Raw genomic sequence first — 13,000 nt, forward strand, 5'->3', positions numbered from 1 at the left:
AGCCAGACTTCCTGCACAGCCACCTTGGCCCCTTGGGGGTTGGGGCTCCCGCGGGGCCGGCCACGCCCCCAAACCCGTGGGGCGGGGCCCCTGGAGGGCGTGTCCAGGGCTGCCCCGCCCCTCGGGCTTGGGCCCCGCAGTCCCCGCAGAGCGCGGCGGAGCGCAGGGATGCCCACGGTAGCCGCGACCCCTCGCCGTAAGGCGAGGCCCGGGGAGCGTGCGGGGAACGAGGAGCCCGCCCCGGGGAACCGCACAGGTGAGCGCTGGGGCTGCGGGCCGCGAGTGGGGCTCTGCACCCATTTCACCGACAGGGAAGTCGAGAGGCGGGCGGCAAGGCGGAGGCGGGGAGGGGGTGCGCACAGCCGTGGGGGCAGGAGTGCACAGCCGGGAGAAGGGGCGCACAGCCGGGCCCGGGACGGCCCCCAGCCCGACACCCGCCGGAGAACGAGCCTCCCCGACCCACTCCGCGGGCAGAGCCGGCACCCCAGCAGAGCCGGAGTCCGGCTGCAGGCGGTCTGAAACCAGGCGGCCCGAAACCAGGCGGCGGCGCGCAGCCGCCCACCAGCCCAGGTGCGCGCCCTCTCCCCGTGCGGCGCCGGCTCCTGGCCGGCTGCTTACGGGGAAAGTCGGTGAGGCGGACGTGCGGAACCTGCCTCGCTTTGCGGGGAGGTGCCGCTGCCCCCACCCCCCCACTTCACAGGTGGGGAAACTGAGCCTGGAGGGGAGGACGCCTGCCCGAGCTCCCGCGACTGCCGGGCCCCGCATGAGGTCCGGGGTCTCCGGAAGGAGGGAGGGCTGGCAGTTGGCTTACTTTGTGGTTGATTTCGAGAGTGTTTTGGTGAGGCTTCCCCGTCGTGCTTGGCTGGGGTGTAGGAGCTCCTCCGAAGGCGCAGGTTTGAACGCTGGCTTTGCTGCATGACTGCGTCTGAAGCCTAACCCTCCTAGAAGCAGCGGCAGATGTCCCAGAGCCTCCCTTTAGTGCGCGCTGCCCCTCCTCTTTGAGCCCGAGGGTCTCTGCACACCTGTGCCCCAGGCCAGGTGCGGGACGGGGCTCTTCCCACACGCGGAAGGTGGACCTGGAGGATCAGGCTGGCCCAGGTCCCATCCCCTGGGGGCAGCCCATTCAGGCCTAAAACAATGACATCTGCCACTGGGGGGCGGAGCACGGGTGGGCAGGTTCTTCTCAAATGGGGAAACTGAGGCTCAAGGAGGTAAGTTGCCTGCAGAGCAGAGGTGCTCGGCTTGGGGAGTGGGAGCTGAGACCTGCCCCGGCTGGGTGGGGGGTTATCTTCTTCGACCCCTCCCACCCCATCCTCTCCTGCATTTGGTGCTTTGCCGCTGTTGCTGTGTTCCGTGGGGACCCTGTGGCTTTGTTGCCGCACTCCCGGGGAGGTGGGTGTTGACCAAGAAGGGGCTTGCACAAGCCGAACTTAGGACTAGGACCGAGGCCCTGATGTATTTGCATACAAAAGACTACTGAGAACTCTGCCTGGGGCAGTGGGGGGCAGGGGGGTTTCTTAGAGGCCAGTCCCTGCCCTCTGGCCAGCCCAGCCCGGCTCCACCCCTGCTTCTGATCAGCTACCGCTCAGCCCTCTCCTGGATGTGAGCCTGGGGAGGGGGCGCTCCCAGCCCATAGGAGTCCTACTCCTGCATTTGGGTTCGGAAGCCCCCTCTGACCTGGGATGCGTCTCTCTGACTCTCGCCTCAGTTTCCCCATGTGCATGGTATACCTGCCCCCATGCTTGTCGACGGGCTAGGTGGAGTTGGGGGGCCTGTGTGCCCCCCCCACCCCGGCATGGTCGTTCTGCTCTCAGATAACATGTCCATCCAGACTCCTCCATTCCCCTGCCCCGTGGCCTTGGTCTTTCGAGCTGTGGATTCCCTCTTGTTCCTGTGGGCTTGTGAAGGGATGTGGGGGGGATCTTTTGGAGACACTTTGGTGCTCCCTTAAACATAGCAGTGGGGGGTGTTTTTCCTGTAGTCGTAAAATGGACACATTGCTCTGTTCTCCTGAGACTAGGTGTTGAAGTCCAGCTGTGTCCTGGACTTCTTCCCGCATCACCCATGTGTGGCTGCTGAAGGGCAGGTCGGCAGGGAGAGGCTGGCTCAGAGCAGGAGCTTAAATTTTTGTGGAGTGGCTGCCTGGGTGCCCAGCCCACCACGGAGGCCACCCTTCCACTGCCCATGGCCCCCGCCGGCTCTGGCCCTCGTCCCAGAGCAGCTCCAGCAACTCCCTGATGGGGGAGATTGTATAGGACTGCAGGAGGGACACAGGGTTCCAGCAGCCGGAGGTGCCCCCACTCCCGGACCTTCTGGAAGGCCTTGAGGGAGGAGCCTGGGAAGGGGCAGCAGGAGGACCCAGGATGGTGAGGGCATGCCCTGGGCGTCGCTCCTGCTGCCCTACTGCACAGCTGACCTCTGCCCTTTTCATGAAGGAGAGACTGAGGCCCAGGGGGAGTTGTGGGAATCCAGATGTGGCCTGTGTTCCCCTGCAAGGCCAGCTCGGCCTCCTGTCAGGTGTGGGCAGAGCCTCAATGTTCTCCCCTGAAAGAGTTGGAGTCAGCCTGGTTCTGCTCTGGAAGGCATTGTGTATTCTGCTGGTGTGAGGTCACCTGCCAGCCGCCAGGGGAATGCCGGGGTGACCTGGTCTCCACAGTGGCCAAGGTCCAGGCCCGCCCCCACCCCCCATGGGGAAAGGAGACGCACTCTGAGAGGGCGAGTGTCTTGCCTGAGGACATACAACCAGGGCTATGGGCCTCCCACGTGTGGCTGTCCCTCCTGCTGGGATCGTGGGGGTCCCACCCTCCATAGAACACCTGTGTGTGCGCAAGTCAGCCTTTTAAACTCTCCTCCTGGGGTTTCCCTTTCCATTTGAGGGAAACAGACTCAGAGCAAGAAGAGAGTCCCCTGCAGCAGAGGGACCCAGGCCCTTGGTTTGCTGGCCCTGAGGCTGGCCTCCCCATTTCCCGTGATCCTTTGGCAGAAGGGGGTAAGGTAACTTATTTACCTGGACCCCTGTGGGTGAGGTCAGGGTTTGAGGGTAGCATGGTCTCCAGGAAGAAGGATGAGAGGGGTGGGCCTGTGGTCCAAGGTTCCAGATAAAAGATTAACAAGAGAGGCTTGTTCTTCTCCCGCTGGCCATGCGGGCTGGGCTGGGGAAGCGCCAGGGTCAGGCCCTGCCCCCCTCCCGTGTGCGAGTCCAGCGCAGGTCTGTCCAGGGAGCCCACAGGTTTACTGTCCAGGGAGCCCACAGGTTTGGTTTGGGTTTGTGTCTTCTTTGCATCCAATCTATTTGCTGTGTTTTTCCTCCTTTAAGATGTATTTGAACATAGCAGAAAAGAGAGAGGGGTCATAAAGAGCCTGAGGAGCCAGGCGGCAAAGGCTGAGGGGTGCAGCTTCCAGTGTCTGGGCCAGTGGCAGGTGGAGGGCCGGCCTGGCCGCTGGTGTCTGTGTGGGTTTTCAGCAGGGAGGGGGAAAGATGGGATTTGCCTCTTAGACATCAAGGCAGGGACTGTTGGTGGGGTAGTGAAGGGGTGGGGGGTGTCCTGGGGGGTCTCCAGGCTGGGCAGAGGCTGGGTTTGCAGTCTAGGGGATGCGGCCGCTGGAGCAGCTGGCCCAGCTGCCAGGCCTGGGTGACTCAGGACGTGTCAGGGGGCCGGGGGTGGGGGCGGTGCTGGGGTAGGTAGGTGTTTCGAATCCCCAGTGGCACCGTGCTGCCTCCCTGCTCTGGCCTGGCTGTGTGTCACCAGTGGAAAGGTCTTGTGGGGACCCTGGGGTGCTGGGTAGACATGGTGGACCTCCGCTTCCTCGTCTGGCAAATGGGCTCAGCCAGGGAAGGGATGTAGGAGAGCCCGTAGGAGCCTGGGGCTGGGAGGTTGGCTTGGGTACCACGGCCTGGAGGGTCAGAAGAGGCATTGTGCCCTCCCAGGGGAGAGTGTAAGTGAGCCCCAGGCATGGCTCTAAGGTTTCCATGGGGTGGTCCTCCTCATGACCCTGGGGGCAGGGCACCCAGTTTCGCAGATGGGGACATGGAGTCTGAGCAAGAACCTGGGTCTGGGAGACGGTGGAGCAGAGTCCTGCCCCACGGAGGGGGCCTGCGGTTTGGGGTCTTCCCCACAGAGCAGGACCACCCTCCTGCTTGTCCGCCTCCCGTACAGGCTCCGGGATCACAGAGGCTCGAGCGCCCAGCCTGGCCCCTCTGCAGGGTGGGCTGTGGGCAGGGCTCCTCATTCTCCCCTCACTTACCAGGATTATTTCCTCAGGCCTGGGTTTTTAAGTGTTCAAGCTGCACGCGTGCTGGTGGCACAACTCCCAGCCTCTGATGGGTCTGAGCTCCCCTCGCTGCTGGGAGATGCAGTGTCTGAGGCCCCAGGGCTGGGGTGGGGGCCAGGACTCTCCTGGAGCCCTGCTGCGTGTTCACAGCGTGAGCCCCACATCCTTTTTCCCATCTTGCATTGGGTGCGCCATGGCGGACCTGCGGGTCAGCGCCACCCCCGCACTCTCCCATCCTCGCTGCTGGGAGCACTTGGGGAGGAGCATTGCCGGGTGGTGAAAGCTAGGTTGGGTACCTTGGCCACCGGAACTGGCCACAGCTCAGGATGTGACTGTTGGTAGCGGGCCCTGCCCCCACCCTGTGCACATGCCAGGGCGCACTGTGTCCCAATGATAGTGGTGGTTTCCCTGCTGGGGCCTCGTTGTCTGGGGCAGGCCCCCTGCCCAGCCAGCTGCCACACTGACAGGTCCCAGGCGCAGAGAGGCAGAGTGACAGGGTCACCCAGCTGGTGTCACCCTTGCTGCCTTGATTCCCGGGGCCGGCAAAGCCCCAGGGGTAGGGGTCTAGAGGGCCACCTGGTTACATGCAGCCATGTCGCATGCTGGGGGCGCTCTCCCTGGGTCTTAAGTTATACTTAAGTATACTCAGACATACTCGCAGAGTTGAAGGGAGTTGTTATCACGCCTTCTAGCCTGACCCTGACTCTGGACCTTTTCTTGAGAAAGTTCTAGTTGTACAGACTGGGTGCTGGTGAGGGGGGTGGTGCAGACCAAGGCGAGCACCCCCGGAACTCAGCTGCCTTCCCTCCTTGAGGGCCAGGGCCTTGCAGGGCGGTACCAAGGAAGCCACTGAGCACAGAAGAATGCAGAAGTGACAGGTCTAAATTGGGGACTCGGAAGTGTTGGCTGCAGGGTGACCATGTGACCGGCCTGTGGCCTATCTACCCTTCCCAAACCCCCCTGCCCAGAAGGACTGCATGAGTCCAGGTCCACGGTCCTGGTGGCGGTCCCGGGCTTGGGCCTTCTTCCGTCTATTCATGAATGCATGGCCGGCTGTCGAGGGAGAGGTTGCTTAGTTCAGAGTTCACTCCGGAGTACGGGTGTGCGTCCCACTGGGCACCCCACAGGGTGGGTGCCAGGTCAGCGCCCTTCCACCCCCCACCCACCTTGGTAGGCTAGTCATTTTACCGTTGACCCTGCCAGCAGCCCAAAAACAATGCCTCACGTTTCAAATGTGCATTTCTTTGATTGACATAAGTCTTTTCCTGAAAGGTTTGGAGCTTTATTGAGAGAGAATTCATATACGATGTGATTCATTCTTTGAAGTATACAGTATTTTTTTTTAAGATTTTATTTTTATTTATTTGACAGATAGAGATCACATGTAGGCAGAGAGGCAGGCAGAGAGAGAGGAGGAAGCAGGCCTGCTGCCGAGCAGAGGGCCCAATACGGGGCTCGATCCCAGGACCCTGAGATCATAACCAGAGCTGAAGGCAGAGGCTTTAACCCACTGAGCCACCCAGGCGCCCCTGAAGTATACAGTATTTAATGTGTCCGGCAGATCTGGGCAGCCCTCCCCACGGTCTGCCCCAGGACATTTTCGTCACCCCAGAAAGAAGCCATGCATGCCGCAGCAGTGTCTCTCCCGCCCTGGTTGATCCACTCTCTGCCTGAGGATTGGCCTCATGCAGGAGGTTCATAGAAATGCAGTCCAACCACGTGAGATTTTGTGGCCAACCGGGCCGCAGGGTGGTCAGCGCCTCTGTCCTTCGATACTCCCTGTGTGGCTTGTTCTGTGTGCCGTTTATCCGTTGATCAGCGGGTGGGCAGGAGGGCAGTTTCTAGGTTCCAGCTGTTGTGAACTGTGCTGCTGGGAACGTGTGTGTACAGGTCTATGTGGATGTGTTTTCCCCTCCCCGGTCTGTGGCTGAGCGGGGCGTGGCGGCATCACACGCTGACTGTCCACGTGCGTGCGGGGCCCCGCTAGGGCCACTGCGCGCCTGCCTTCCCGCCTGCTGTGCGGGGCTCGGGCTCCCACACCCCTGGTACACCTGTTCCCCTCTGTGTCACGGACAGATGCTTGTGGAGGAGAAGCAGCACCTCCGTGATCTGATTAGCGCTTTCCTGAAGGTGAAGGAAGCTGAGCATCTTGTCATGGCCGCTGGTACATCTGTAGAGAAATGTCTGTCCGATCCTGTGCCCACTTTTAGATTCAGGTCCCTTCTGTAATTCAGTATAATAATTTCTGCAGGGCACCTGGGTGACTCAGTCAGTGAAGCGTCTGCCTTCAGCTCTGGTCGTCTTGGGGTCCTGGGATCGAGCCGCCCATCAGGCTCCTTGCTCAGCCGGGAGTCTGCGGCCTCCCCTGCCTGCAGGTGAATAGTGTGGTCAGGCCCGGTTGCTGGAGCACTGTTCTGGTCCCACTGAACCATCCTGGCACCCTTGTTGAAACTCGCTTCACTGGGAATAGGAATTTATTTCTGGGCTCTCAGCTCTGCACTACTGGCCTCGATGTCTGTCCCTTTGTTACCGTAGCTTTGTGGAAAGTGTGAGTCCTCCAACTTTGTTCTTTTTCAAGATCATTTTTGTGTGGGCTGCTGGGTCTTCGGCAATTCCTTATGAATTTTTGGACCAGCCCGTTGGTTTCTAGAAGGGCAGCAGCTGGGACTCTGGTAGAGGCCAGGCTGCGTGTGCGGCTGAGCGGAGGCGAACATCCGTCCCCTGGAGTCCGTCTCCCTGTCCGCAGGGAGGGTGGCTTCCCTTCATTCAGGAACTTTATTTCCACCAACAATGTCTTAGAGTTTTCCTGGTTTAAGTTTTGCCCTTATTTTGTTCAGTGTATCCTACAAAAGGAAGCGGGATTGACGTCTCCGTCTCACTCCCAGGCTGTTCACAGCCGCTGTGCTGAAGTATGGCAGATTTCCGTGTGTCGGTCATGCCTCCTGTGGCCCTATGGGAATTCTTATTTGTTTCTGTAGGTTTTTACTAGATTCCTGGGGGATTTTTCTAGATCCAAGATCATGTCATCGGATGAAGAAGTTTTGCTTCTTCCTTTTTGACATGAATGTCTTGTATTTAATTTTTTTTTAATATTTTTAAAAAAATAGGGAAGCAGGCTCCTTGCTGAGCAGAGAGCCTGATGTGGGACTCGATCCCAGGACCCTGAGATCACGACCTGAGCTGAAGGCAGAGGCTTTAACCCACTGAGCCACCCAGGCGCCCCTTGTATTTAATTTTTTTAACTGATTGCCCTGCCCCTGGTTTTTGAGGCATTTGTTTTTCTTTTCTGCTTGACCTGTACTTCTCTGTTGTGACTCTGGGCACTGTTGCTGATACATAAGGGCAGTCTGTGGGGAGAGACCCTCCTGCTATGCCGAGTGTTACTTCTGGGCCCCTCCCCATGGCGTCAGCCCCCTCCGCGAGATCGGCGTCCCCGCGGGAAAGTGGGGGTGAGGATTCCTCCCTGCTCTCCTCTGGGATGGCTGTGGGGGCTGAACCAGGCTGGGAGTGAGGGTCCTTCTTTTTTTTTTAGTTCCGTGAGGGTCCTTCTTGACCAGAACATTCTATCAGAGCTGCATTGCTGGTGGCAGTGACACTGGCGATGGTCATGTGCACACAGGAAGGCCAAGCACTGTCCGGCCTTGCCATGCCTCAGTTTCCCCATCTGTGAGGGAGTGATGGACTGCTCTGCTCATGGGAGCGAAGCACCCATTAGGTGCCCAGGGTGTCTCAGCTGATCCGAGAGTGAGCCATGCCCCTACGAAGTGCACAAAGCCTAAGGGCCCCTGGCTCACCTTCTCCCTCACACTGCAGCCTGTGGGCCCCCCCAGGTTCTCAGTGGCGCCGAGCACTTGCAGCCTGGCGGAGCACAGTTAGGGGTGATAACCCCCACGTGGTTGATATTCAGGTATAACTTCAGACTCCCCCAAAAACCTTACCAATGCTGCTGCTTACTGCTCCCTGGTGACCGAAGCCTCACTGATCACACCACCAGCCACTAGACACGTGGCTTGTGTGTTAGGTGTGTTACGTACTGTGGTCCTACAGTAAAGGGAGCTGGAGAGAAGCAGACACTGGGAAAGTCACAGGGAAGGGAACTACGTGGACAGTTCTGTCCTGTAATGAGTCCAGCATCAGTGTACCCGAGCCGTTCAAACCACCTTCAGGGGTTGCCTGAATTTGCCTTTATTGTCGTCTGACACAAAGTTGTGTTTTCAACACTGTGGTCCTTGGAGCCTCCAGAGTTCGCTTACTGTGGGACCCGCTCTGCCTTTATCTGTGGTCACCGGTCTGATGGCTGCCACACACTTGCTAGCCTGGGCCGTGGGACCTTCTCCAGAGTGTCACGTGGCTAGTGGGGCTAGTGGGGCTTCTGCCTGCCAGCGTGGGGTCATCACACCGTCTCTCCTCTTTTCTTCCCTAGGCGTGTGCACACATGTACAGCCACCACCGAGGGGCACCCTCCAAGTCCTCCGTGGCAACGGCACTTCCGTGGGGACCATCATTGTGTTCCACTGCCCCTCAGGCCACCAGATGGTTGGGTCTGGCCTCCTCACCTGTGCCTGGAAGGGGAGTGTCGCTGAGTGGTCTTCAGTGACCCCCATGTGCAAATGTGAGTCCCGCTCCCCCGAAGCCACCCCCCAACTCAGCACCTGCGGGGGTGGGGGGCTGCCAATCCACGGCAGGGGTGCAGTGGGTACGGGTCAGTGTGGGGCCTCTGTGTAGGGTCTACTCCTGGTGCTGGCAGCCCAACAGCCCACGTGGGGCTCCATGTCTTCGTTTGCACTCAAGGCCCAGCAGCGGGGCCCCAGCTCTGCCCCTGAGGTGGCCGCTCACCTCCAAGAGGTCACTTGTACATTGGAACTAGCGCTCTGTCGTCTTTGAAGTGGGTGGCTACGTTTGTTCATTCATGTGTCCTCTTGTGCATGCACATGGCCCATCGTACTAGGAGGGTGCCCCGGGTTGTGTGTGCCACGGATCCTCGAACTGGGGGCACTGATGTTACCAGCTGGGTGAAGAGACGGCTTTCCAGTATTTGAGTTATATTTGTTGTACAGGGTGTTAATAACACCCAGAACAGCATTTCTCAAAGTGCGGTCACTTTTGTGTTGATGTATGTGCATCGGAGAGGGCTCTGTGGTCAACACAGGTGGGAAAATGCAGGAGTCATAGGCTGCAGCACTTCTCAGAGCCTTTAAAATGCTCATGTGCTGGATGAATGTCTTTGAAGGAGGGTGCCTGTCAGATTAGACTCCAGGAGACAGGAAACGCAAGAGAACAGGTTCACCAAGCTTTCTCTTGCCCATGGCCCCCAGGAAGGGCATCTCATGTGGCACCTCCTATAACAGGGACCCAGGCCTCTCTGGGCTGTGGCTCGGGGACATGGCCCAGGATGGAAGCAGCTGCTCCTGCCAGGCAGGGCAAGGAAGGCCCTCAGACAATGCTCCCCACCCTTCTCCTCACCCCACGGAGTGGAATGTGGACATGCAGCTGTAGGGGAGGCCGGGAGAAGACCTCTGTGTGGGTGGGCTGTGTCAGCTAGGGCAGGAGACGGGGATATGGGGTATGAGCAGTGTCTGTGGCGAGGGAGGATATGCAGTATTGCTCATACCGAGACCCCAGGCCTTGTTTTCCCAGAACACCCTTTAGAACCAAATAGAACCACCTCTCAGCACGTAGCTGGCCACATGGCTATTAAGTGGCAAAGGCCATTTGACCCTGAGCACAGCCATTTTTCTTGCTTTTGAGCCCTTCCAGAAAGTGACGGCCCATAGGCCCTTGGAGGGTTGTGCTGGCTTGTGACCTTGTGGAAGCAGGCCATGGGCTGTGTGTGGGCATCTGGGGCCCAGGCTGCAGTGTGTGGGCCAGCATTGACCTCGCTGTCAGAGCTGTTCCCAGTGTGCCACTCGGAGCTCCTATGCACCTTCAAAAACCCTGCCGAGACACCCCTTTCTTTTCTTTTTCTTTTTTTTTTTTTTTAAGATTATTTATTTATTTGACAGAGAAGAGAGACAGCGAGAGAGGGAACACAAGCCGGGGGAGTGGGAGAGGGAGAAGCAGACCTCCTGCTGAGCAGGATGTGGGGCTCGATCCTAGGACTCTGGGGTCATGACCTGAGACGAAGCTGAGACGAAGGCAGATACTTAACTGAGTCACCCAGGCGCCCCAAGACACCCTTAGATGACAGAGTTCCCTGATAGCCCCACTCCAACAACATTATGCACAGAGCTTGGCCCCAGCCACCAGCACCTCCCTGCTCCCCTGCCATGGAACAGAGCTTGCTGAGAGCCTGGGCGAGCCCCGCGCAGGAAGTAGCCTTGTCTTGCTTGCAGCGGTGCCGCCATACGAGACCTTCGGCTTCAAGGTGGCCGTGATCGCCTCCATCGTCAGCTGTGCCATCATCCTGCTCATGTCCATGGCCTTCCTCACCTGCTGTCTCGTGCGGTGCATGAAGAGGAGTGAGCAGCCATCCGACAGGTACGCCGGCCCCCACAACCCCCGGGCCAACCTGCTGCTGAGGGCTCGTCACGGGCCCCTGCCGTCTGTGCCGGGGCCTCCTGTAGGTATGTGGGGCTCCTGGGGCAGCCCTGGCTCCTCAGGGAGCCAAGCTGCAGAGCGTGGCCCCATGGCAGTGGGGGGCTCGGCACCCCATGCACATAGGGCTGGGCTGGGTGTCGCTTAGGCAGGGCTGGCTCACACCCCACTGTGCTGGGTGAGCAGGGCTGACCAGTGATAGGGAGTTTGGGCGCGCGGCCAGACGCTGGGCCACCGCCACCTTCACCGTACTATAGCTTTGCCTGTGTGTTTCTTATAAAATATTTACAGGGTGCGAGCTGCCATCTTAACCCTCCGCAGGGGTGCGGCTCGGGGCTCAGTGTGAGTGGCCCTTGGCACCCTCCGGCCCTAGAGCTTCCGGCTGCAGCGGCTGTCTCGCCGAGGTCTGGCATCTTGAGCATCCTTCCCCATCTCTCCCCAGGGCGACCCAGCTGTGGCTCCAGCTGAGAGCCGGGGACTTGGAGACAGTGCCGCCTGCCTACCTGGGCCTCAAGGGCGTGAACAACAGCAACAGTGGTGGCGGCGGTGGGGGGCCCGCAGGCCGTCCTGGCCAGGCCCACGACAACTACAGTTTCACTACGTGCGCACGGGGGGTGTTGAGGGGGGCGTTGAGGGGGCCACCGGGGGGAGGCGGGCCCCCAGCTCGGTCAGAATACCACCACCCCACACACTGCCCAGGCTTACCTGGACCTCAACTCCTGCCCCTGCACCAGTGGCCGGACGTCCTTCTCACCCAGGGTCCAGACCCTGTGCCAGATGCCTTTCTCCTGGGAATTCAGACCTGCAGAGGCATGAACTCCCTTCCCGAGGCCCCAGCAGGACTCCCTGTGTCTCCCCCTCCTGTCTCTCATGCTTCCTACATGCGTGCATGTGCTTTCTGAGCCGTCACAAGGATGTCCTCTTACACCCCGTCTCTGACTCGGGGAGTCCCGTCTCTGCATGTGGACTGCAAAGAAAGTACCTCCTAGTGTTGCTAGCTTTAAATGCATGCCTTCCTACCCCACGACAGGTGGCACCTGAGGCTGGGTTCCGGGCACCCTAAGTGGGATGGCCGTTGCCGTGTGCGGGCCCTGGGCCTGTGGTCCCACAGAGGTGGAATCCTGGGCCACCAGGCTTCTGCACAGCCCCATTTGGGCTGCGTCTCCGCGAGGGACCCCATGGCGGCATGTGTGCGGGTCACAGACACGGGTTGGGCGAGCATCCCATGGGCATGTGGGCTGCGGTCTCTACGAGGGACCACTCTCCTGTCTCCACGACCTCTGACCTAAGGCCTCAGGGTCCAGGGACATTCCAGCCGGAACCAGTTACTGCCCTGGGATGACAGAATGGCCCCTAGGGTTTCGGTACACTCTGAATGAGCCCCCTTCCTCAGCACCACCCCCAAGTAGCCCCTTCCCACCCTTGGAGGGTGGGTACGCTGATTCTTGGATCACGTACCTCATACAGGTGAGGGGTCTGAGGCCCAGGCAGGGGCACCAGTGGAGGGACCTCCTCAGGCTTAAGGCAGTTCTGAGCCTGCTTAAGCCTACGGAAGGCCAGGCCCCAGGGGCCTATCATGGGGGCAGGGTGACACAGGTCCCCGCCCTTCCCCCAAGCCTTGCCTCTTTTTCCTGCAGGGACCTAGGTGAGGGCACCAGAGAGCTGTCTGGCATGGCCCGTGGCGTGGACAAGGACCCCTGGACCACCAGTTGTCCTGCGAGCTCACCCTGTGCCCAGGTGATGGTGCACGTGGCCGACCTGGGGCGCACCCCGCCTGCCCCCTGGCCCACTGCAGGAGTGTCCAGACAGCACATGGCCTACGTCCCGGGGTGACTGAGGCAGAGTCTGGAGCCTGCCCTTCACACAGGAGGACCAGGGACACCCCACCACCCAGCCACCTACCGTCTCAACCTGTGTCTAGCTTGTGATGGCTCAGTAAAACCAGCTTCCGGGGTTAGAGATCCCCCATGGAACTGAGCTGGGGACTCCAGAGCGTTGTCCTGTCCCAGGGGGGCCCCTCTGGAGCAGCTTTTATAGACAGGCGTCCTCCGAGCCATCACAGAGTTTCCGGAACCAGATGCAGCCTCCCCACCCAGCTGGCTCCTTTAAAGAGCCTGGGAGATGTTTTAAGCAAATCTCGTTTTGCATGGGGTCGGGGGAGAGAGAGCAAGGACTGAGCTGGGCACTGCTTCTG

At 60.0% G+C, this 13,000-nt stretch overlaps 1 protein-coding gene across 1 annotated transcript; it reads left to right on the top strand.

Moving 5' to 3' along the window:
* Positions 1–112: 112 nt before the first annotated feature.
* Positions 113–12,997, top strand: SUSD3 (sushi domain containing 3). Its single transcript, XM_059412041.1, has 5 exons — positions 113–256; positions 8,696–8,884; positions 10,605–10,749; positions 11,249–11,407; positions 12,444–12,997. Exons 1-5 carry the CDS (start codon positions 169–171, stop codon positions 12,637–12,639), a joined length of 777 nt encoding a protein of 258 aa, XP_059268024.1. The 5' UTR covers positions 113–168; the 3' UTR covers positions 12,640–12,997.
* The last annotated feature ends 3 nt before the right edge of the window (positions 12,998–13,000 follow it).

This window comes from Mustela nigripes, chromosome 9, assembly GCF_022355385.1.
Source record: "Mustela nigripes isolate SB6536 chromosome 9, MUSNIG.SB6536, whole genome shotgun sequence".
NCBI classification, from domain to species: Eukaryota; Metazoa; Chordata; class Mammalia; order Carnivora; family Mustelidae; genus Mustela; species Mustela nigripes.

What these genes read in the sequence shown, in the direction of transcription:
- SUSD3 (XM_059412041.1), top strand. Translation starts at nt 169, where the DNA reads ATGCCCACGGTAGCCGCGACCCCTCGCCGTAAGGCGAGGCCCGGGGAG. An exon ending in AGTGACCCCCATGTGCAAAT is followed by an intron (nt 8,885 to 10,604) that starts GTGAGTCCCGCT and finishes TCTTGCTTGCAG; the next exon opens with CGGTGCCGCCATACGAGACC. An exon ending in AGTGAGCAGCCATCCGACAG is followed by an intron (nt 10,750 to 11,248) that starts GTACGCCGGCCC and finishes ATCTCTCCCCAG; the next exon opens with GGCGACCCAGCTGTGGCTCC.